At 42.2% G+C, this 22214-nt stretch overlaps 1 protein-coding gene across 3 annotated transcripts in view; it reads left to right on the forward strand.

Annotated features, from left to right (window-relative positions):
* Positions 1-22214, forward strand: part of CREBRF (CREB3 regulatory factor) — a 42474-nt gene that overhangs the window by 1074 nt on the left and 19186 nt on the right. Inside the window, exons 2-5 of one of the 3 annotated variants that reach the window (XM_024576738.3) lie at positions 12040-12253; positions 16143-16330; positions 18273-18398; positions 19821-20907. In XM_024576738.3, the coding sequence (XP_024432506.2) occupies positions 16322-16330; positions 18273-18398; positions 19821-20907 (1222 nt within the window). In that variant the 5' untranslated portion in view covers positions 12040-12253; positions 16143-16321. Of the gene's footprint in view, positions 1-12039; positions 12254-16142; positions 16331-18269; positions 18399-19558; positions 19690-19820; positions 20908-22214 lie in introns of those variants that run through there. The other 2 variants (XM_024576737.3, XM_024576740.3) reach the window with 2 other exon arrangements.

Genomic DNA, 22214 nt, shown 5'->3' on the forward strand with positions numbered 1-22214 from the left:
GGTGGAGTGGCAGGCCGTAATGTCCAATGGAGAAGGCGGACGGAGGCAACCTAGCCAATGGGCGTGGGGGGAGGCGGTGTGTGGGTTTCCCAAGTTAGGTTGTGTCGGGGGTGGGACGGGTGTTGCGGCCATGTTAGATGGGAGGGGACCGGTGGTGGTGGGTCACTGAGAGGGGAGGAGACAGGGCAAAGGGCGAGGGAGCCGGGCGGGGGGCGTTTCGGGTGTCCGAAGTCGAGTCCGATCGGGCCAAGAAATAGCTCAGGGGAACCTGACCCCGACCCGCCGCTCTCCCCACCCGAGCAGAGGAGGCAGGGAAGTACCGAGGGTAGCCCAGCCGTCTCTGGGGGTGGTTCCTGGGACTAGAAGGAGCTCAGTTTCTGGATTCTCCCTCTTTTTCGGCTCTAGGCTTCCTGACAAACCCGGCCGCCAAGCCCTGTAATTGCCCTTCTTTAACCCAAGAAAGCAAACCTTTTGCTGTTTCTGAGCGGTCTTGAGCCTCAGGACTACCTTAAGAAGGTACTTGGATAAACTAGCGGTCTGAATTTCTGCTTGAGGCCTCAGGTAGAGGCAGGCAGGGAGAAGGAAGTTCTTTTCTGAATTTTCACAGAGGAGACCAGGACTAGGAAAGCAAAGAAAGTGAAGGACTCCGCGGGGGTTCCATTTTTTCATCAGGCTACCCGCTAAAGATCAGGCCCTGTCGTGCTTGCTGCTTCTCACACTGGTAGCTTCCGTAAATGCACTTCATGAGAAAACTGAGCCTTGAGAAAAGTCTTTAGAGTTGAAGGTTCTTTAGGATTTTGTCTTGCGAATACCCTTCAGGTGAGAAATAGGATCAAGATCTGACTTAATTCTTTTAAAAAAGCAGAAATTAAGACTTCTGTGTAAATCTTGTCTGTGGTAAACTGGTTGTCACTTGATTGTACTTTTAAATATTTTTCCCCATTGTCTTGTAATCCAGAATAGCCAGGAGAAACACCGGAGATGAAGAGGGAAATGCTATGCATAATGACAAAATCACCAACTTTACTTTGTTTCCTGATTATATTGACATCATGTTGGCCTTATGAAGTGCTTAATTTAGCTTTACGTTAACATCGGTTTACAACCTGTGGCTTCATTGGTGGTGTCAGGGGTACCAGTTGTCGATGCATCTTTGGTTAAGCACTCGGGTGGTAGTAACACGCCGTGGATACATCTTGCAGGGGCTATTCAGGAGTTGACTGTATTCAGGAATTTGCATTACTTCCTATTTTGTTAACTGGAGAAAAATAATAATTGGTAAATAAATGATTTATCGATTTCTGTATTAATCTGACAGTTTGGAATGATATGTAAAAATATAATCTCATTTGATAGACTTCAGTTGCTAAATACAACTAACAGCAAATAAAAAAATACTAGCTTGTTTTTTCTCTCACTCTAAGAATGGCAAGTATATCCAACAGGACTAAGTTGGGTGTCATTTTTTTATATGATCGATACAGCAACTTCGGGATTTTTTAGGCTAGTAAGCTTAGAAGAGACTGGATACATCCAGACGAGATTTTGGATGCTTCACTTACCATCGCAGTCTCTGTCTGTCAGGGCAAGTGAAACAAACTTTTACAAACACTACGTCCTACTTAGTTTACCTCGTCCAGGGTGTGTGGGTTCCTGGGTGCCATTGTGAGTATAGGAATGACTAATATGGTTCCTGGTGGTGCTTAACTAAAGTACAAGTGACAATAAAAGTGCATTGAACTTGTATGTTGATTTTAATGCAGCACAGTTTTTAAAAGATTAAGAGAAATTCATCGTTTGCTTTTAAAGTTTAGTTTTTAATTAAGATTGACAATGACATGACTTTGAGTGAGTCAGCAGAGGTGGTTTCATGTGGGTTTCTACCTGGACGTGTTGGGGAAGATTTCTCTTTCCCTGTATTTAGTAGATAAACTCTTTGGCCAGGCATGCGTTCGTCAGGCCGTTGGTTCTGACGACTCTGATAAAGCGGTCAGCAGCAAACATTCAGGCGTTGTGTGCCGTACAGTTTCTGTCACACTGATTCAGCTCTGCACACCGTAGCCCAAAACATCCAGAGACCATGTGTGTGGGGCTGTATTCTAATAAAACTTTATTTACAACATCAGCCTGGGGTCAAAGGCTGTAATTTGTCAGCCTCTATTTCAAGACATTAGTCACCGGGCTCCGAGAACTTAGATGTTCAGATGTTGCAGAATGCACAGACTTGCGCTTGTGCTAATATTTGAGCACTTGCATAACATGGGTATCTCCTGCCTTGAAGAATTTTTAGAATTAGAGCACGTGCCACTGTGGTCTGTATTTTTACCTCATTTGCAAATAGATGTTTTCCTGAAAAAAACATTTAAGCAAATGTTGGAATATTAGTTCTATTTAAGAAGTGCTTTCTGATTGAAAAACCTTTGGCTTTAAGAGATGATACCTAAGAGCCTCAGTATATGCAAGGGCACGGTCCAGTTGAGGTTTGGAAGTGCATTTAGCAAATTGTTCCATACAAAACCACGGGCATCTGTTTCAAGAGATGTTAGTCAAGTAACTAGTCAACATGCTTAGCTCATCTATGTATATGTCAGACCGTTAATTTGGAAGCCACATTGATTATGCCAGTGCCTGAGATGTTTGTAGAATGACCTGAATAGGGTAGGATACCTTTTTAAACAAGACTCAAAAAGATACAGCTGGCCACCCCTCCCATTCTCTGGAACAGGTCAAGTGGTGCTAAGTGCCCACTGAAGCAGAGATCCATAGGCAAATACTTACTTTTTTCCATGTGTAGCTTCCCGCTTTATTTTAATGTGATATTTTGCCAATTTTGTTGATATGAATTGGGTTTCTGGATTTCAGGTGCAAATCTGAGAGTTTAGAAAGAAGAATATATTGACCTCTTAAAACTGTTTCATCATGTGGTCTGTAACCTTATGTCTGGTCTAGTTAACCTATTATTTGTCTGGGTGACTGTGGATAACGTAGTTAATTAATTTGTAATGGTAGGGATTAATGATGTTCTGTATCCCACAGATATTGGGCAATTGTTAGTGTCCTCAAGCTCTTAGACTTTGAATATGCTAATACTTGGGGCTGCATATACTTCAGGATGATTGGAACCACCTCTCAAATCTGGATTCAATTATCCTAGCTTATTGCCTCTCAGTACTAATCTCTTTAGCACTTTCCCCCGTCTACGGTATTTCTCTACCCATCTAACAGTGGGCTCAAGGTCAGAGTTGTCCTCTTATTTCTGTCTCCCCAGTGCCTGACACTTTTTAGTGCTCCTGAGCTGTTTAAATAAACGATGCTAAAAACTGCTTATCTGGGAGGTAATGAAAGTTAGTCTATTAGTAGAGACGTTAGGCTTTTTTTGGTTGGAGGGGAGGAATTAATCACCATCTGCTCAAATATTCAGTAGAAAGCCTTTATTTAAAAACTGGCCCTTTTAAGAAAGTTTATGTAGAAGCTATTTTGATGGTGTCTAAAAATGACTTGAATTCTTTTGTTATCTTTTTTTTTTTTAGATTGATTCCATTAGTTAAACTTGTTGAATACTTCTTCCAGGCACAATAAACCTTGTCCTTTGGATTTGTCTTTAGCTCCTGGCATACTAGGTCTCTGGGTGTTTGGCAGATGTGAGTGGAATCTCCCTTCTTAGTGGTCTGAGATAACTGTTCATCTCTATACCAGGGAGCCTTTTGTGGGGAAAGCACTGCAAAATCATTCTTACTAATAATTCTGATTCACCCCAGTGGTGAGGGCTAGCCTTGGGGAGAGAGTGAAGCAGGTGACTTCAGTGGTACTTTGTGACTGCGGGGCCGTCCCATTCCGTCTCCAGCCAAGTCTGGTTTGCTTTTTCACCAGTTCATGACCTTTTCCCCAAAGTCTGTATTGGAGCTCTCCTCCCGAAACAGCTTTCCAAACTAGTCAGCTCCCTGCTAATTCTCAGCAACTCTGATCGTGCTATCATTTGTCCTTTTAACACCAAAACCACTTTTACATCTTTTGTTACAAAGTCACGTTGTCACTTATTTATCTTTGGGTATTGTTAACTTTGAGTTTCCCATGAAAACTTCGTGAGCTTGCTGACTTTTTATCCTGCTCCAGTTTTCTTCAGATTCCTGTTGTACAAGACCTTCTGTCTGTGAGTTTAAGGAGCTTCTTTTATTTTATAGAGGAAGTTCCTTCTTTGACTGCTGTATACTATTCCTGATGCAATTTGCTTTCTTTTCTATTATGTATTTGCCATTCACTGAGAAATGGAAAGCATTACAGAAATCAAACTTCAGTAAAGGTGGAGCAATGCCCTGGCCGGTTAACTCAGTTGGGTAAAGGTTACAGCATTGTCCAGATAAGCCAAGGATGTGGGTTCCATCTCCATAAGGGCACAGAAAGCAACAAATCGATGTTTCTCTTTCTCTTTGACCCTTACTCTCTCTCTCTAAAATCAATTAAAAAAAAAAAAGGTAGGACAGATGTGCTCCTGTTCAAATGATTCATTGTAGAATCCCTTCAAACAGCAAGGCTCTTAACACCCTACTTGTGATGGTAAGAGGAGGGGCTTTACATTTTAAAATTTTATTTATTTATTTATATTTAAACGGGAGAAGGTAGGGAGAAAGAGAGAGAGAGAGAGAAATGTGGATGTGAAAGAGAAACATTGATTGGTTGCCTCTTGTACTTTCCCTGAGTGGGGACTGAACCCACAACCCAGTTGTGTTTCCTGATCGGGAATGAACCAGCGACTCTTCGCTCTGCAGGATGCCACCCAACCAACTGAGCCACACTGGTTAGGGCACTCTACGTTTTTGAACTGCTTTTTAGTAAGGACTTTTGTTCTTATTACTGAATCTTCTGTTGGAGTTCCTGTAGACTAGCAGAGGAGACAGACGTTGCAGTTCAGCATTAAGATAATATTTAGAACAATGTGTTCTGAAAATAAGGAAGAGGGACTACTAACAATGCATGGGAAAGTTGGAGAAGCTTCACAGGAAAGGCAGTATTCGAACTGGGTTTTGAAGGCCAGCGAAGGAAGCATTCTAGTCCAGACAAGGAGTGTGGATGGTGCACGAGCCGTGTGGGCCGCGATTGGGTGTGAGAAGGCTCCAGCTAAGGCAGGTATGGAAGAGACTGCTCAGTGAGATTTAGGAGGAAAGAACTTGCTTGTGTCCTCGAATTCTCCTGGACCTGCTGTCAGGTCTTTGGTCTCTCTTCTCTGTAGCTCTGGCTTTTGGTTGGTTGGTCTCTTTTCCCCTAGTTTTTAGTTTTACTTCTAGTCCCTCATCAAGGTCTGACGCACGTCCCTTCTCTCTTCTAATCTGTCAGTATCAGGGTCCCTTTGACTCTTGACTCACCGCGTCTGTTGCCTTCATGTCACCCCCTCGCTTCTCTTCCTACCTTTGTGTCCTTTGGGTTTTTCTGTTTTGACTTTTCCTTTTGCTTTATTTAAAAACAAAAGAAAATAAAAACTATTTTACACTGCTTATTTTGCATATGAACAGTAATGCATGTCTGAATTGATTCCCTCCTGGGAAATCTTGTAAGATCAACTTGTCTTTGATACCTATCCAAGTACTCAATATTCATCTCGTTGAATTTCCTTTTATGAAACATTTTCCTTCGTTTTCACTTCTCCTAGGCTGCAGTGCGGAATATGACTACTCACCTCATGAGTTTTCTACTAGTTTTGCACCTTAAAATTGTTCTATGATAAGGTCCAATTCAAATCTCACCTTTTCCTGAAGCTTCCTAAACTTTCCTAGGTAGAGAGATGGTACTCTTTTGTAGTTTTAAAATCAGTTTTATTGAGGTTTAATTTACATAAAATTCGCTCAAGTTTTACCTTGGACAAATTCGTGCAGTCGTGCGATCCCCTGCAGTGGTGATATGGAACATGTGCATCGGCACACACAGCTCCCTCGTGCCCTTCACCCCTGACCACAAATACTGATTTACCATCTTTCTTTATGTGTCTTTTCTGGAATTTCATATAAATGCAGCCAAGAATGCGTCGTATTTTGCTTCTAACTTCTTTTATTTAACATGGTGATTTTACTTAACATGATGGATATTTGAGTTGCTTCCAGATTGTAGGCTACTGTGAATGAAGCTGCGGTAAACATTCATGTGTAATCTTTTAAATACCTCCTTTAACATTACCTACCTTTTGTTTGGAGGGCAAGTTGCAGAATGGTTAAGAGGGAAAGTCCTGGAGTTAGCTGTAATATACTCACAAATATGTTGTGGTTTTGAGACTCTCTCAGCTTTGATTCCCCATCTGCAGAATGGTGGTACTGGGTGGGGACTGGAGCAGTTGGAGAGCACAGGCCAGTTAAAGGGATAACTCTGACTTCAGGGCAAGTGATTCAGCTCAAGTGATCTTGTCAGGGCTCTGTACCCCATTGTTAATCAGCTCTAATAACCACCCCCGAAACAGTGGCATTCGATAATAGGATTTAGAAATTTTATATGAAATTTCCAATTTAAGTGCTGGAAGTTAAAATTTAATTTTTTAAAAGATTTTATTTTTTTTGAGACAGAAGGGAAGGGAGGGAGAAACAGAGGGAAAGAAATGTCCATGTGTGATTGCCTCTCTCGCACACAGAACTGGGGGCCTGGCCCATGACCCAGGCATGTGCCTTGACTGGGAATCAAACCAGAAAGCCTTTGGTCCGCAGGCTGGCACTCAGTCCTCTGAGCCACACCAGCCAGGGCTGAAATTTAATTTTTTAGCAGCACTGATGTGCGGCTTGAACAAAACCCATGTGCAGGCATTGGTTTGTATTTGAGTCGTTTTGCTTTAAATCTTCAGCTACTTTTTGTCTTTTGTTTTAAAAAATGTCCATATTCCTAGCAGAGTGAACTTGAACTTATTAGGACTGTGTCATCTTTATTTTATAAATTAGCATAATAATTTACTGGCTGTCCAAACTCCCAACTTAAAAACTAATGAATTACTTACTACAAGTGAATTTTATTCTTTTCCTAGTTTGGAGAAATATAAGAATTCTGAGCATCTGATGGGAGGGTGGGACCAAGTTCTTGTTAGACTTTGTACTTCTCTGATAGCTGCTGATTCTGTTCAAAGCTATGCTCTTCCAGCAGTTAGGTTAGTCGGCTTCCTTTGTCTGACTTATGCAGAACCCTGTTGAGACAAATATGGTATAGGTTAAACTCCGTGAGTGTTTATTAGAAACCATTTAAGATGTTATGGATATAAAGATAAATTTTATATGAGTCCATTCCCTCAAGTTGCCCAGAATCTCTGGTGAAGCCGGTATAACTCACTATAAAAAAAGTTAAACTCTATGTCATTGTTTGAACAGTAAGAACAATAATCTCTCTGAAGAAGTCCTTTCCCCTTGTAATGTACCTGCCAGTTTTTTATTATGTATAGAGATGACTTGTTGGCAGCTTTATGAATTACTTTGTGAACCCAAAGATCTTGTGCTGATTAAACCAGCATAACTGACATTCACCCTCATAAAGCTGGGACAAGGGTGTTAAATGACCCGTGTTGCCTCTGTGTCCCTTATTCAACCTCGTTCCAGGTAGTTGGGTTTTTGTGATAATTAAGTGCAGAATTTAGATACTCTAGGATTCTAAGTTGAGTTTGGGTTTATACCTTCAGTAGCAAAAACATCCCAGGAACATCTACCAAGGAAAGAATCTGAGAATAAAAATAGCCATCATTTATCGAGTGCCTTTTTTGTGCCAGGGCTAGATACTTAATGTAATATCATGAATCACAATATCTCCTGCAGAGAAAGAAGAATTCTTATATTTACAAATAAATGGAGGCAAGTGAGAATCAGGAATGAAGTTCCAAATATTCCGCTACAAAAGAGAACCCTTTATCTTGAATCTGGAGTTTGTTTCTCATCACGCAAGCCTCTTTAGGAGTATTAGAGTCAAAGAGGCAGCTAGCCTTTCTCAGTGTTGAAAGAAATGACTTAAAAGCTGTATTAGCAATATCTTTGTAGTCCTGTAACCTGTGTACCAGCTGTTCTGTAGTCCTGGCCTGTGGTATTGCCCTGTTTCACAGAGCAGGAAGGAACTGCAGGGAATTTCAACATTGTCTAGTCTGTATTCATGCTCCGTTTGAGAAGGAGGTAATGCATCTTGAGGAAAAGCCCAGACCCTTGCCAACAGGAGTACGGAGGTGCTTAGGGTGCGTCCAGAGTGTCCTGTGGTGGGTGTTTCCGTGGAATCTTGCTGTACGGCTCCACTGAGTTCTCGTCTGCACCACTGTCTTTTGTACCACTGACCTACATTGTATTCTTCTTTTTTTACATTTTGTAGATTACTGCAGAACAGCCCATGAAACGAAATGATTCTCTATAAAGCTCCAATCTCAACCCGCATTGAATATTTTATTTTAATTAAAAAGTGTGTGTGTATGAGACAGAGTGGAAGCAGGGGGAGGGAAGGAGAGAGGGAGGGAACAGTGTAACATGTGCATTCCACTGGTTTAAAGAAGTTCTAACCTACTTCTTCCTCTGCCCTCTCCTCCCTGGATAAGAATCATCTCAGGTCTTTAAAACTGGCTGAAATTCAGACAGCACTCTTCCTGGAAATTTAAACAAAAGGGGTACAATTTTAAATATTTTTACTATGTGATACTACAGTGGTTCAAGCCTCAATTAACAAGCTACGACAAGACACTTCAGAGCACATAAAAGATGGTCAATAAATATGTATTGAATGACTGACTGACTTGTAATGCCCTCTTTGTATATGAAGAACATGGAACCTCTTACGCAGAAGGACCTGTGGTCTTGGGATTTCCCTGTCCATTGTCGGTCAGCTTTTGTCTGGGTGCCTGTGCTGGGCAAGACATTGCTTTTGGCACTGTAGTGAGATAGACATGAAATACCACGGTCATCAAAGGTTTAACAGTCTGGTGGTGGAGACAAGGGGTTGGAGAGGAGGGTGAGGAAAAACATGGGCCAGGGCATGAAAGGCCAGAGTCTCACTGTTAGAGATCCTTAGTGGAGTGAAGTGGGATTTTACGTACCTCAAGGATTTGGGGAATGTCAAGATCAAGAAAATATTAGTGTTATATTTGTAGAAGAGTAGTGGAACATGGGGTTGGAAAGAGTTTCGTTGTGTCTGAGTAACATGAACATTATCCCAGAGATGTCTGGGAGTGCTAAAGCGATGTGGTAGTTCAGGGAGAATAGTTTGATAGTGGGACATAATAACTGCAGGGAGGGGAGATCTGTAGGTCAGCTACTGGGTTGATCAGTAGAAAGTGATGAGGCAAGTAAGGGTTGGGAACGTGGGAAGGCCCAGTCAGACGTGTGCTCGCTGCAGGGGAAGTTGTCAGCACGTCTTTGTTCAGGAGAACTGGCGAGAGGGAGGAGGAAGTGAGAATCAAGGCTGAGGCTGGTGCTCACGCTTGGGTGGCTGAGAGTGCAGGTACTATAGACAGCAGGAATGTGTGGTTGGGGAGGTGGCATGTGTGTCTGAGTTATGGGATGTGAATGAACACAGAAGTACCTGCTCTCAAGATGGTAGGGTTTGTGCACTTGGGTGTTTAAGGTAAAGATGTAGACTTACCTGTCCTCTGCTGTGATCTTTGAGACTGTAAGAGTAGAGGTGGTCTCTGAGATGGAGGGTTTGCACAGAGGCATCATTTCCTGAGTGACCTTGGACGGATCCTTTAGCCTTGCTGAACTTTTTTTTTACTAATGTAAAAATGGTTGGACAGAGGGTCGGGGATGGTAGTTATGCTAATACTTACCCTAACTACTTGGCCAAGTTGTTGTATGAAATGACAGGATACAGTGTACTTTGTAATCTGTTAACAGCTACACAAATATAAATTTGTGAATATTGTGTTGCTAGTAGTAACCAAGTATGGCTGGGGTTAGAAATGTGTTCTTTGGTTTTGTCTAAAACTGTCCCACACTCTTATTCTTATGCTCTGAGCAACTTACTCGACAGGTGTCAAGGCTTCAGAAAGCCCTAATGTTTTATAGTTACAGAAATGAAAAGGAGCTCTTCCCATTCAACTCACATTAATCCAGAAACCTGTTTCTAATGGCCTTTCTTATTGGTTCCCAAAGCATTTTAAGCAAGCTTCCATGTGTTGTCTCTGTAGTCCAAAGATTAAAGTTGAGCAAAGCCTTTGGGAAGGAATTGAACACAATTCTGAAAGGTCTTAATGTCTTCCTCCAAGACAGCATTCCAGAGAGAGATCATTTTTGAGATTTGGTGTCTTAGCTCCTTAGGGTTCTCAGTAAAATTACTTTGTTTAATTAATAAAGTAATTTACTTTGGTGCTAAAACTAATTTAAGCCCCATATTTTTTGAACTCCTGGAACATAAGGATAAAAGGAGACTATTGGATTGACCCAGGGACAGAGTCCGCTAGGCAGTCAGGTAGAAGGATTACATCTGCTTATAAGTCGTACGTACTCCTTGCCTAGGAAAATGCTGTTTCCTCACCTGATTTGTGGGGAAAGATATGTCTTCTTCCTCCTGACTCTTCTCTTTCCCCTGTTTTCTGTCCTTAAGGACCAGCAGCAGCAGGATTTAGAAAATAAATAATGCGGGTCTTTTGCTAATAACTCCTGACATAAACTATAATCGTCTAGTTTGACATTTACTCGCCTGTTTTGTAAATTTTGGAGTTCCGAGAACTGTTGAAGGGCAGTGAATCGCTCTTCGCCTGCAGTTGTAGTCACGAGGTTTATATTACATAATAAAGGGAGAGCGTGGCCCCACCTTTCCTCCAGTGTGTTCCTGGCTGAGGCAGCCTCTGCTTCCTCAATGGTGTGGAGATTTGGGGATCTCTGGTTGCTGCTGCACCATAAAGCAGGTAGCAGCTTGATTTAGTAAGTATTGGGAGGACTGTTTGGTTCAACATTTGCTGAGTTGTTTTGAAAAGGATTACTGAATGGGACATACGATGTGTAGCAGAATGGCTGGGATGTGTGGTGGTTGGGTCCTGGTCTGTTAAAGAGCTGGGGCAACGGAATAAACTGTTTTACTCACCAAACAAGGGAGTCTCGTGGGGTAGAAACCTTTCAATGACCAAGTCAGTAGTCCTTCCTTCTCCCCGCCATTCCATCCCTCCCCTGTGTTCCCTTTCTTTCAACTTTACTTGGGGGGTTAAGAGCCAAATGGTTTGCTTAGGTTGTGGGGTCAGGACAGTTACCACCTCTTAGAATTGTGAATCTGGCACAGTTGAAAGAAATAGAGAGACCCCAAGAACTCTGTCCACCTGCAGGAAACGATGAGCACGAACCAGCAAATATTAGGCAAGATCCAGATAAACCATGGTGTATGAATTGTGTAACAATGTAAATGTGTTGGCACTTCTTACCTCAAAATTTTTTTAAAAATTGTTTTTCATTTGGTAAAATAAACATAAATTTTTCCATTTAAGCCATTTTTAAATGTACAATTCAGTGGCACTCAGTACACTGACAATCTTGTGTAACTATCACCACTGTCTGTTTCCAGAACATTTTCATCATCCCAAACAGGAACTCTCTACCCATTAAACACTAACTCTCCCATCCTCTGGTAACGTCTATTCTTTCTATCTCTCTCTCTGAGTTTGCCTGTCCTGGTACCTCGTATAAGTCATACAACGTTTGTCCTTTTGTGTCTGGGTTAGTTTGTGTAGCACAGTGTTTTCACGGTGCATCCATCATGTGGCATGTATCAGCATTTCATTCCTTCTTATGGATGAACAATGTCTTGTTGAATGTGTGGACCACATTTTGTTCACCTGTTCATCTGTTGATGGCTGCTGGGGCTGTTGCCCCCTTTTGGTGACGGCGAAGAGTGCTGCTGTGGATATGGGGTATCTGTGTTTGTCCCTGCTGTCGCTTCTCTGGGTGTATCTCCAGGTGTGGAATTGCTGGGTCGTATGGTAATTTCCGTGTGTAACTTTATGAGGAACTGCTCAACTGCTTCCCAGCTGCATCATTTCACATTTCCACCAGCAACGTGCACATGGGTTCCGATTTTTCCATATCCTCGCCAATACTTGTTATTTTTCATTTTTTTGGATAATAGCCATCCTAATGGGTGTGTCAGAAATTTTTGACCATCTACTTTGATGAATGTTGGATGACTCAGAAGTGCTGCTCACCATTGTGAGGAACCAGTTCCCTCCAGTTACTACAAGGGAGCAGTGGCCTAAGCCAGTGCCCTCTAAAGGGGAGCTGCAGGGACGCCGACCACATGGACTGAAGCTGCTTGTCCAGAAGACATTTTCATTTTCAGAGAGGTGTGTGTTTTTCTTGATGTCAACCTTGTTTCTACACATGGACTGTCAGGGGTCAGCTGAAACTCTCAGATTCAGAAGGGGCATGAATTAAAAGCTCTTGGGTATTCATGAGCTGCCTGGGGCACACCAGTCAGCTCTAGGGTTTGACTTTTGAAGACTGGAGTAGTGGTTTGAACAGTGCCAGGGAGGAGGAGCTTTTGTAAGAAGTCCCTTGACCTTACCTTACGTTTTGCCTTGCCTGAGGTACATAGCAAGCCTCAACGTATTTTCAGTGGAGAACCAAAAAAACCTGGGGTAGGACCTGGTGGAAAGGGCTGTTATGAAAGAGATCGAAGCTCTCGGTGTCTTTAGGTGGCACCATCGCTGCTCATAAACCAAACATTTGCCCCACCGCATTGTTTCACAGGGCTGGTTCACGGTTACCAGAATCTTTTCCTGTGCCAGACAGCTGCTGTTGAATACTTTTGAATGAGTCCTGGTAGAGAAAATCTGTTGGTAAATATTATTTGTGATGGGCCACAGTCTTTTCTCCCTTGAAAAACAAAACTGTATTGGGAACTGTAAATAAAAGGAAGTGAGAGGAAATAATTTAGTCTTTCCCTTAGGTTTTTCTTTAGTTTAAGAAACACTAGTCTTGAGTTCAGCTTGAGGGTAGAGTGGAGGATTTTATGATCACATAAGTCTGGGACATGACATCATTCACCTATTGGTCATGTATAATGTGCATTGGAACCTAGCAAGTCCCGCATGAAGGCGGTGTGCCAGTGCTGCTTAACGTGGTTTCCAAAGCTCACAACCCTTCAGTTGAGTAATCATCTGATATTCCTGGGAACAAATATTCTTCAGGTCTCACACATTAGGAAATGACGCTATTGCTTTTTATGGACTTTAATATTAAAGCTTGAGTGAAATAGGGATTTTCTTGAGCCTAGAGAAGTGTGCGGGCATCCCAAAAGGCAGGATGTTACGCCGTCCTCTTCAGCCTTCCTCGGCTACCAAGGCATTCACATCCCCTTAGCATGTGGCTGGCTCCCTGGTGTAGGCGATAGTTTTGGAGCTGTGTATCATGGGAGATTCTGTGTAATGCTAACTGCTGTAGAAGCTCTTTTTTTCCTTCCACTTTTGGGTGGGGGATTTTGTTCTTCACGGTGGCTTCTCAATATATGTCTGGAAGGGGACCAAGCATTTCTGGATAATGGATGCCAAACATCGGGGATAAGGATTGTTTGTTGTGAACTTGAGTCATTAGTTTTAGAGACTACAAGGGTTGATCCCTGAAAAGAGGTCCCACTGCTTGGGGAAGAGGTGGCCCTTCCCCCACTCCTGCTTACTGCTCCTTGAGAGACTAGGAGAGGCACCTTGGACTAAGGACCTTAAACTATCCCAGGTGAAGGAGCCCAACCCTTTCTGTAGTGGATACTCTCTCTCAGGAATGGGTATCTTTAAAACAGTCAGCCTTGCTTACAACAGCTGTCCCAGAGGTTGAGTTTCTGAGCTGGGCTAGCTGTGGGACAAAAGAAAGCATTGGCAACATACACCTATTGATAAGAATCACCTTTTAGATGTATTTTATTACTGTATCCTAATTTAATGTCTCATTTAGTGCTCATAACATCCCTATTACATAGCTAAGGGAGAATAATTGTTAATTCCTCAGTCTGTGAGCTAAGGCAAAAAAATTTAAGCTTTAATTCCTGAGTCTGCTTAGTTTTGATTATGGGATCAAAACTGGAATCCAAGTCTCCTTTTTCCAAAACAAGTGGTCTTTTTGCTAACTGCATTGGCTGACGTTTGCTTTGAGGCCAAGTGTTTAAATACAACTTTAAATGCTTGTGTTTGTATGGCAGTATTATGGCATAGAAAATCCGGTAGCCAGAGAGACGAGAAAAATGAGGGCTTAGAAAGATTGACCTGCCCAGTGTTGCATAGTTTGCAAGTGGAAGCTGCAACCAGCATTTAGCCCCGTTGTTGATCCAGGTTTCCCTGATAAACCGAGCTGTTGGGAGATGGTGTCTTCAGTAGATGCTAATAAAAATCTTTTGAGTCCAACTCAATCTCTTCTTGAGTCTTCGACCCTTGCTAAGAAGGGAAAAAGTTTCAGGTTTTACAGACTATCAGACTTTCCTCCCAGACCCATTATACACCACATTACACCATTCTCTCCACATTACACACCAGGATTACACTGGTACACTTTGTTGAAGGCATCACTTAGAATCTCATGCCTTTTGGGGGTCTACATAATAGGTCCAGAAAATGCAACTGACCTGTTTCTCACAGGAATCAGGGGAAGAGTTAGGACTGAGACTGTGTATCGGCAGTGGAACCAACCATGAAGCCACATAAGTAGAAGCTGGGCCAGAACTGGCCTTTGGCAAGAGCAGGATTCAGTCCACTTAGACTGTAGCCCTGGATTGAGGTGTATTAACTAATTCTACTTCTAGGCCCAGGCTGGGCACTTGATGGTGTCTCCTGGGCTAGAAGAAAGAGCTCAGAATGACAACCAACCAGAGGGAAGAGCCCAGCAAAGAGCCAGGAAATACAAATAGTAGTCAATTTATTAATCTAATTAAGTAGAACAATGATTGACTCCCTTGTTGCCTATGTTTTATTTATTCAGCAACAGATCTTTGAAATAATGTACCACTCTGACCTTCTAGCCCAGAGAGTGTGCTAACTATAGAGGCAGCTCAACTTAAATTGGCTCTTACATCAATCTAAGAAATGATATGGCATCTGGACTGAAAGAGCAAGGAGTAGGCAGTGGTTCTCAGCTTTCAGGGAGGATCAGAATCACCTAGATGGCTCCTTAAGACATATATCTGGGCCCCACTTCCAGAATTCCCGCTTTAGTGGTCTGGGTGGGGGGCCCAAGCGTTTGTACTTCTTGCGAATTTCCAGGTTGACAGTGATGGTGCTGGTCCTGGGATCACTTCGAGGCCCACTGATCTAGGAGAGATGACGAAATGGGTACAGCTGATTAATTCTGATGATTAAGGTCTTCACAGAGGAGGGACAAGGGAACTCACATTAAAGGCTCTTCCACAGTTAAGACCTGTGCCAAGTGATCTGCAATCATTGTTTAATTTAACCCTAAAAACCACTCTGCAGAGTAGTCCTTATCCCTGTTTCCACCCCACCCCCACCCCCAGCATACACACATTTAAAAACTTACTTGAATCATTCTTCAAGGACAGCTTTCACTTATAACTGAAAGAATAATGTTGCACATACCATTATGAACATGATTTTATTTAATGTAGAGGATATGTCAAATTACATCGTTCACTGTTAGGTATTCATTGCTCTTGTATCTTTATGAGTGATGTAAAATGTAGATTAATTTAGCAGTAATGATTATACAATAGATGGAATTAAAAGTTGCAACATATTTTCTCATACGGAACATAAAGTGAACAGGAACTTTTATATTAGGTATAATACATCCAGGTCACGTGAAAAATCAGCTGTTGTTGATTTTTCAGGGTTTCCTTTTTAATCCTCCCCTTAGGGATATGTATATTGATTTGAGAGAGAGAGCGAGAAGCATTGAACAGTTGCCTCCTGTATGCACCTCGACTGGGGATCAGATCCCCTGCAGCTTTTTGGTGTATGGGACCAGGTTCCAACCAACTGAACCACCTGGTGAGGGCTCAGGGCTGTTCTGTTTTGTTTTGTTTTGATGTGGTTAGTTTCTTATTGACGGATTCTATTTTAGAAACGAAGGAATCGTAAATTTTAGAATAGTTGGTGTTAAGAAAAAACCAAATTCTTCATATTGCAACCACAAGACTTATTCCTTTAAAGTGTTCTCCATTAAGGTCATTTTAAAAGGTCAACTTGTTTTTAATGGTGCTCGGTGAAGTTACTGTGTGTTGTTGTTTGACAGACTCGCACAGAAGAGAAAAGCAGCCATCCAAAGCAGTTGAAGTGAAGGCATTCCAGGGAACCCTGCCGTTTATTGTGAAAATCACTGTAATTCCGAAATTAAAAGTAAAGCTGGAAAGGAATTTACAAACGAGAAAGAAAAGAAGTTTGGGATCGGACTCACAGGATCTGGGCTTGGAAATGCCTCAGGTAAGTCGTACCGAGTAGGTGCGAGGCCTTACGTTTTCCCATGGCGGACAGTCAGTGCCATTGGTTCTGTAAGTTCTCCGACTCTTAACACAACTTGACATCCTACCTTCTTTGTAGACATTTTCCCTCTGACCTCAGCTAGTTTTGAATACATGTCCTTCCTTCCACTGCTTCTGTTTTCTGCTTTGGTATATAGCTTTGAAGTTTATGAGCTTGGCCCAAGGAACATGGTGAGTGAAAAAGTTAGAAGTTGTACAGATCTGCTGGCTTTATGGGGGCTAAACCGACTCCCCTGAAAATTAATCTGCCACAGAAAGCCCATTTTTGTCTTCTCTGTCTTCTGTTTCCCAGTTGTTCCTTTCCACTCATGCCTGTTGAATTTAAAGAGGAAATGGTGTATGTCTTTCCTACACATACATGTATACAAACACACATCTCCCACAAAACGTGTCCAAGAATGATTATATGCATTTATATTACTTTTAATTGATCAGTTCTGGTTTCAGGCAGTCACGGAAACCACAAACAAAGCCCTGTTAGACCCCACTCTGCATAGCCAAACCTCTTCCCTTCCTCCTCGTCATTGGCTTTACCCCCTCCCCTCTTCGTATTCAGTGCTGGGGAGAAGTCTAGAAATAACGAGAGGGCAGGGATGCTCTGGTGGCTTCATGTGAGACCAGGCAGGACTCTGCCCTGAGCACAGCACATCAGAAACTTGCCGGGGCTGCGCTGTGACTCGGAGGCAGGCAGCAGAGGCAAAGAAAGGGGATTGGCTCACTGATGTTGAAAAAACCAGTGGCCTGCCTCACCCCGACCCCCTGCCAAGTGGGCTGCACATACCCATTCAGAGTTCTTTCCCACCCACGGGTTAGTTTGCTGTGTATTGAATACTTGAATTTAGGGCTATAAAGCACTTACTTTGAGCTTACCGTCTGGTAGGGTTGGGGAAAATCAGAGGAAGAAAAGAATGGGAAGGGGTGCACCAGGGAAGGGAACACAATGAGAGAGTATGTGTGAGTCTGCGGTAGGTGGAAGGTATGTGAACACAAAAACGTAAGCACACAGTCTGATGGGTTTTGAAAGTTTCAGCAGAAACTTACAGAAGGAGAACAAAAAGGTGGAGAGGAAATTTTTATTTTTCCCATTCTCTTCCTTCATGCAAGTTCAGTTTCAAAGGGAAGCCTCTCTCTTGTTTGGGCCACTTGGGGAGCATGAGCCCCGCCTTCACTCTGGAGTGATTTGTAGAGATATTGAAATGGGAAAGGGGGATTAACTCTGGGTGCCAAAAAAAAAGAGTGTTTTTTCCCTTTGTTATTTATTATAGAATGAATTGTACCCTTTTCAGGAACCAGGATGAAAGCTACTGAGCTCATGTCCAAGTTTGTCTCACCCAGGAGATTTTTGAATGTTTGACTGACTGTATCTCCATCATGGTCCTGGAGGCATTTGTTGATTGGAGATGCCCAAATTCCCTTCCAGCTTGCTTCGGGAAGTTAGACGTTGGACTCACTTAGAAGTACAGAGTCAGACTGACTTGCTCCCTCCGGAGGCCCCAGGAAGTGGCAGGGAGTTCTCCTGTTCAGGGAGTTAGTGCAGAGAGTATAGTAGAGATGGATGTGAAGAATATTGGTAACCTAATAAAAGTACTCCTCAGGTACTTTATGCTGATTCTGGTGGCTAAATAAGCTTTAGTTTTTAGAGGTTAGGTATTTTGAACAATTGCCACTCTATTTCTTCTTCTGTTCTTATGCATCTTAGTTATTTTCCTAATATAAGCCCACAGTGTAATGCTAGTTAAGTCTCTGAAATGTACTAAACAGTAGAAAAGATTCCAAATTGTTTTCTGAAAATAGTCAGTAGGTGTGGGGGGTAGGGTGTATGTACCATAAATTGGTCTTGAAGTAGTCTTTCAGATTCTAAAGTGAAGGTCTCTCTGTCACAGCCTAGTGTAAGCGGAATGGATCCGCCTTTTGGGGATGCCTTTCGAAGCCACACCTTTTCGGAACAGACTCTGATGAGCACAGATCTCTTAGCAAACAGCTCAGATCCAGATTTCATGTATGAACTGGTGAGTAACATTTTCTCGGATTCTTTGATTTATGGTAAGAGTGTTCCGGTAGAGTTTTTTATTTATAAATGTGGAAAGAAAAAAAAGGATGTGATTAGGCCCAATTCGATTCTTGTGACTGTCACTTTAGTAACTTAGAAGAACGGATGAACCCACTGGAAATAGTAAGAAGAAAGGTTTTCTAAGTATCTTTAGTCTGATTTTTGATGATGAGGATGGGAAGCTGCCTTCTTTAATATGCCTAAATGCTAAAGAAGTTTTCAGCTGGAAAAGTTCGGAGCGGTGACACTGAGCAAGGCGTGCGACACAGAGGATGTGGGACAGAAGCAGCAGGTTCAGGCAGTGTCCGCATACACTTATCATTCATTCTTGAGGTGAATAGACACTGAAGATTCCTGCGAGAAACATTTAAAAAATAATTATAATTACATACAACATAAGCATCACAGAACTATATAAAAACTGGCAAACTAAGAATACAAATCGGTTAATTCACTAAAAACCATTGACTTACACAGTTAATATTGCTGAATTTTATGGTTATATAAATGATGTGCTTCAATAAAGATGTTAAGACACACACACACACAAAATAAAAAACTCCAAACAAATGCAAAAGTCAAAAGGACAAAAAACTGGGAAACTGAAACTTCCTCATTTCCTTCCTGAGCCTCTACTCTCCAAACTTCCCCAAGGGGAACTACTTACTGACATAGTTTTTCTGTGCCTGTAGAATTATACGAGTATTTTTAATTGGATGGCATATTCATAAGTACAGTATTCTGTCACCTTTTTAACATAAAAATATATGGCGAGCAGCCTTTCATGTGAGTTCATTGGAATTTAACTGTGTTCTTTGTAATGGCTGCATAGTCTTACTCACATTTTTAAAATTACGTCTCTACTCATGAGGAGTATTTTATTTGCCAAGCCCAAGAGTTGTTACAAGGTCTTACTAAAGATCCTATTGTTCTGTGGCTGAGTTCCAACTCTCTTTGAGTTACTCTTTGCCTGTAACTTCGAGTTCTCATTTAAGAAGACTCTTTGTTCTGTGATGAAGGTAAGGTCTTCACTATTGCTTTGTAATTGAAGCTTATTTCTAAGGAGGTCCCAAAATCCTTCTGGGTCAAAGATCAGGAAATGTAAACTTTTTTTTTCAGGAAGAGTGTTTATAGTAAAGTTCAAGAGGCCTTGATATCTGGACCATACTTAAACCTCTCAAAGGACATATTTTCCGTCCTTTTTTTTCTTGCCCAAGGAAATGATGTTATATGGAGTGGTAAAGTTTCATGTAAGTAGCCTTTATCTTAAAATAAAACAGACCAGAAGTCAAGTACTGGTTTATCAGTTTGATATATGGAAGTGGATGGAGGTGAATATTTCCTACAGCAGGGTATGTAATTTTGTCTGAACCTTTCTCAGGATAGAGAAATGAACTACCAACAGAACCCTAGAGACAACTTCCCTTCTCTGGAGGACTGCAAAGACATTGAGAACCTGGAGTCTTTCACAGACGTCCTGGAGAACGAGGGCGCTTTCACCTCAAACTGGGAGCAGTGGGACACGTACTGTGAGGACCTAACAAAGTACACCAAACTGACCAGCTGCGACATCTGGGGGACAAAAGAGGTGGACTACTTGGGTCTCGATGACTTTTCCAGCCCTTACCAAGATGAAGAGGTCATAAGTAAGACTCCAACTCTGGCCCAGCTTAATAGCGAAGACTCTCAGTCTGTGTCTGACTCCCTGTACTACCCGGATTCACTCTTCAGCGTCAAACAAAATCCTCTGCCCTCTGCATTCCCTGGTAAGAAGATCGCAAGCAGAGCAGCTGCCCCTCTGTGTTCTTCTAAGACTCTTCAGGCTGAGGTTCCTTTGTCAGACTGTGTCCAAAAAGCAAGTAAACCCACTTCAAGCACACAAATCATGGTGAAGACCAACATGTATCACACCGAAAAGGTAAACTTTCACGTGGAATGTAAAGACTATGTAAAAAAGGCAAAAGTAAAGATCAACCCAGTGCAGCAGAGCCGGCCCTCGCTGGGCCAGGTTCACACGGACGCGGCGAAGGAGAACACCTGCTACTGTGGGGCGGTGGCGAAGAGGCCAGAAAAGAAAGGGGTGGAGCCCCTTCAGGGTCACGCCACTCCAGCTTTGCCTTTTAAAGAAACCCAGGAACTATTGCTCAGTCCCCTGCCCCAGGAGGGCCCTGGGGCAGCTGCAGCAGGAGAGAGCAGCAGCCTTTCTGCCAGCACGTCGGTCTCAGATTCATCCCAGAAAAAAGAAGAGCACAATTACTCCCTCTTTGTCTCCGACAGCTTGGGTGAACAGCCAACCAAACACAGTCCTGAGGAAGAGGAGGAGGACGAGGAGGATGTCGATGACGAGGACCATGATGAGGGATTCGGCAGCGAGCACGAACTTTCTGAAAACGAGGAGGAGGAGGAAGAAGAAGAGGATTATGAAGATGACAAGGATGATGATATTAGTGACACTTTCTCTGAACCAGGTATTGTAATGCTTAGAGACTTACCAGACTGACCTTTCTCCTCCTATCTGGAAATAGAACATTTTGCTATGTATGCTTTCTTTGTCTTAGTTTGAGGATTAAATGGCTTAATGTCTTGGCTTCGATATGTAATTGCTTTTTTTCCTATTCAGACAGCTCTAAAATAATTACCTTTGCTCATACAGTGTTTCATGTGCTGATTCCTCGAGGGCTACTTCTTAATTTATTTTATGCTAAGTGACCTGATTTATCACTCTTGAGCAGCTGTGCAAAGATGCCAAGAATTGATTGGCTTAAAAAAACATTCCTATTTTTGCATGAGTCCCTCCATTAAGTTAGGAATTTATAGAATGGTGAACCAAGGGATGATGGTTTATATTATTCATACCTATAACCAACAAAGCCTACTTAATGACTAATGTAAAAGAGAGCTTTTTCTTTGTGTCTGCTGCATCGTTCATGTGCTCAGTATTTTTCCATTAAGAAAGATATGTGCTATAATTTCATGAGCATGAGAGAGATTCTGTTTTATTTCTATACAGTGCTTACAAACAAAAGTGAGAAAGAAAGTGAGACCTTGGGGAACTGGTCCACTTCAGCATTTACATGCTTGGGCCGTTGCCACTGCTGGCTTATGCAGTTTCCTTAGGAAAATGATATTGCCAAGTGGAACACAGTTAGTACACGAAGCAGTGGAGATCTTCAAGTTGAAGCAGAAGTTATTTTCTTCAGAATAATGTTGATACTATAATGCCTACATAAAAAATAAAACTTAAGTTATTAAAAAACCTTACAAATTGCCTGAGAACACCCGTCCCTGTTTGTTATGATGTTTGCTGGAATTTCCGGCAGTATAAACATTAGTATCTAATTTTTGGAAAGGTTTTTAAGGCATAGTAGCTGTACTGTGGGCACCGGAGCGCTGTTACTGCTGAAAGACTCCTTTTATTGCAGACTTCCTATTACACAAATGCTTAGATGGATGTGTTTGATACAACCAAGCTGTTTGACTTGGGCGGGGTTGCAAGTAAGGAAAAGGTACTTTTCAGTTTAACGCGAGGAAAGGGGGTTTTGCCTTTTCTTTGGTTTACTTTGGTTTCCATGGAGCCTAGATAGTACAGTTGTCTTTCCTACTTAGCAGGAAAATTTTTCAACAAACTAATGCAGTCTGCTTGGAGATGTTTCAAGGGAAGTTGTCTTTGTAGCCTGTAGGGAGACCAGATCGCTCCTCACCGTCTGGGAGCCCAGCCCTGTTGCTTGGAGTCCACATTTAGAATTAGGTTAGGAGGGTGGGGGAAGGGTGAGAC

This window comes from Desmodus rotundus, chromosome 6 (assembly GCF_022682495.2).
Source record: "Desmodus rotundus isolate HL8 chromosome 6, HLdesRot8A.1, whole genome shotgun sequence".
NCBI classification, from domain to species: domain Eukaryota; kingdom Metazoa; phylum Chordata; class Mammalia; order Chiroptera; family Phyllostomidae; genus Desmodus; species Desmodus rotundus.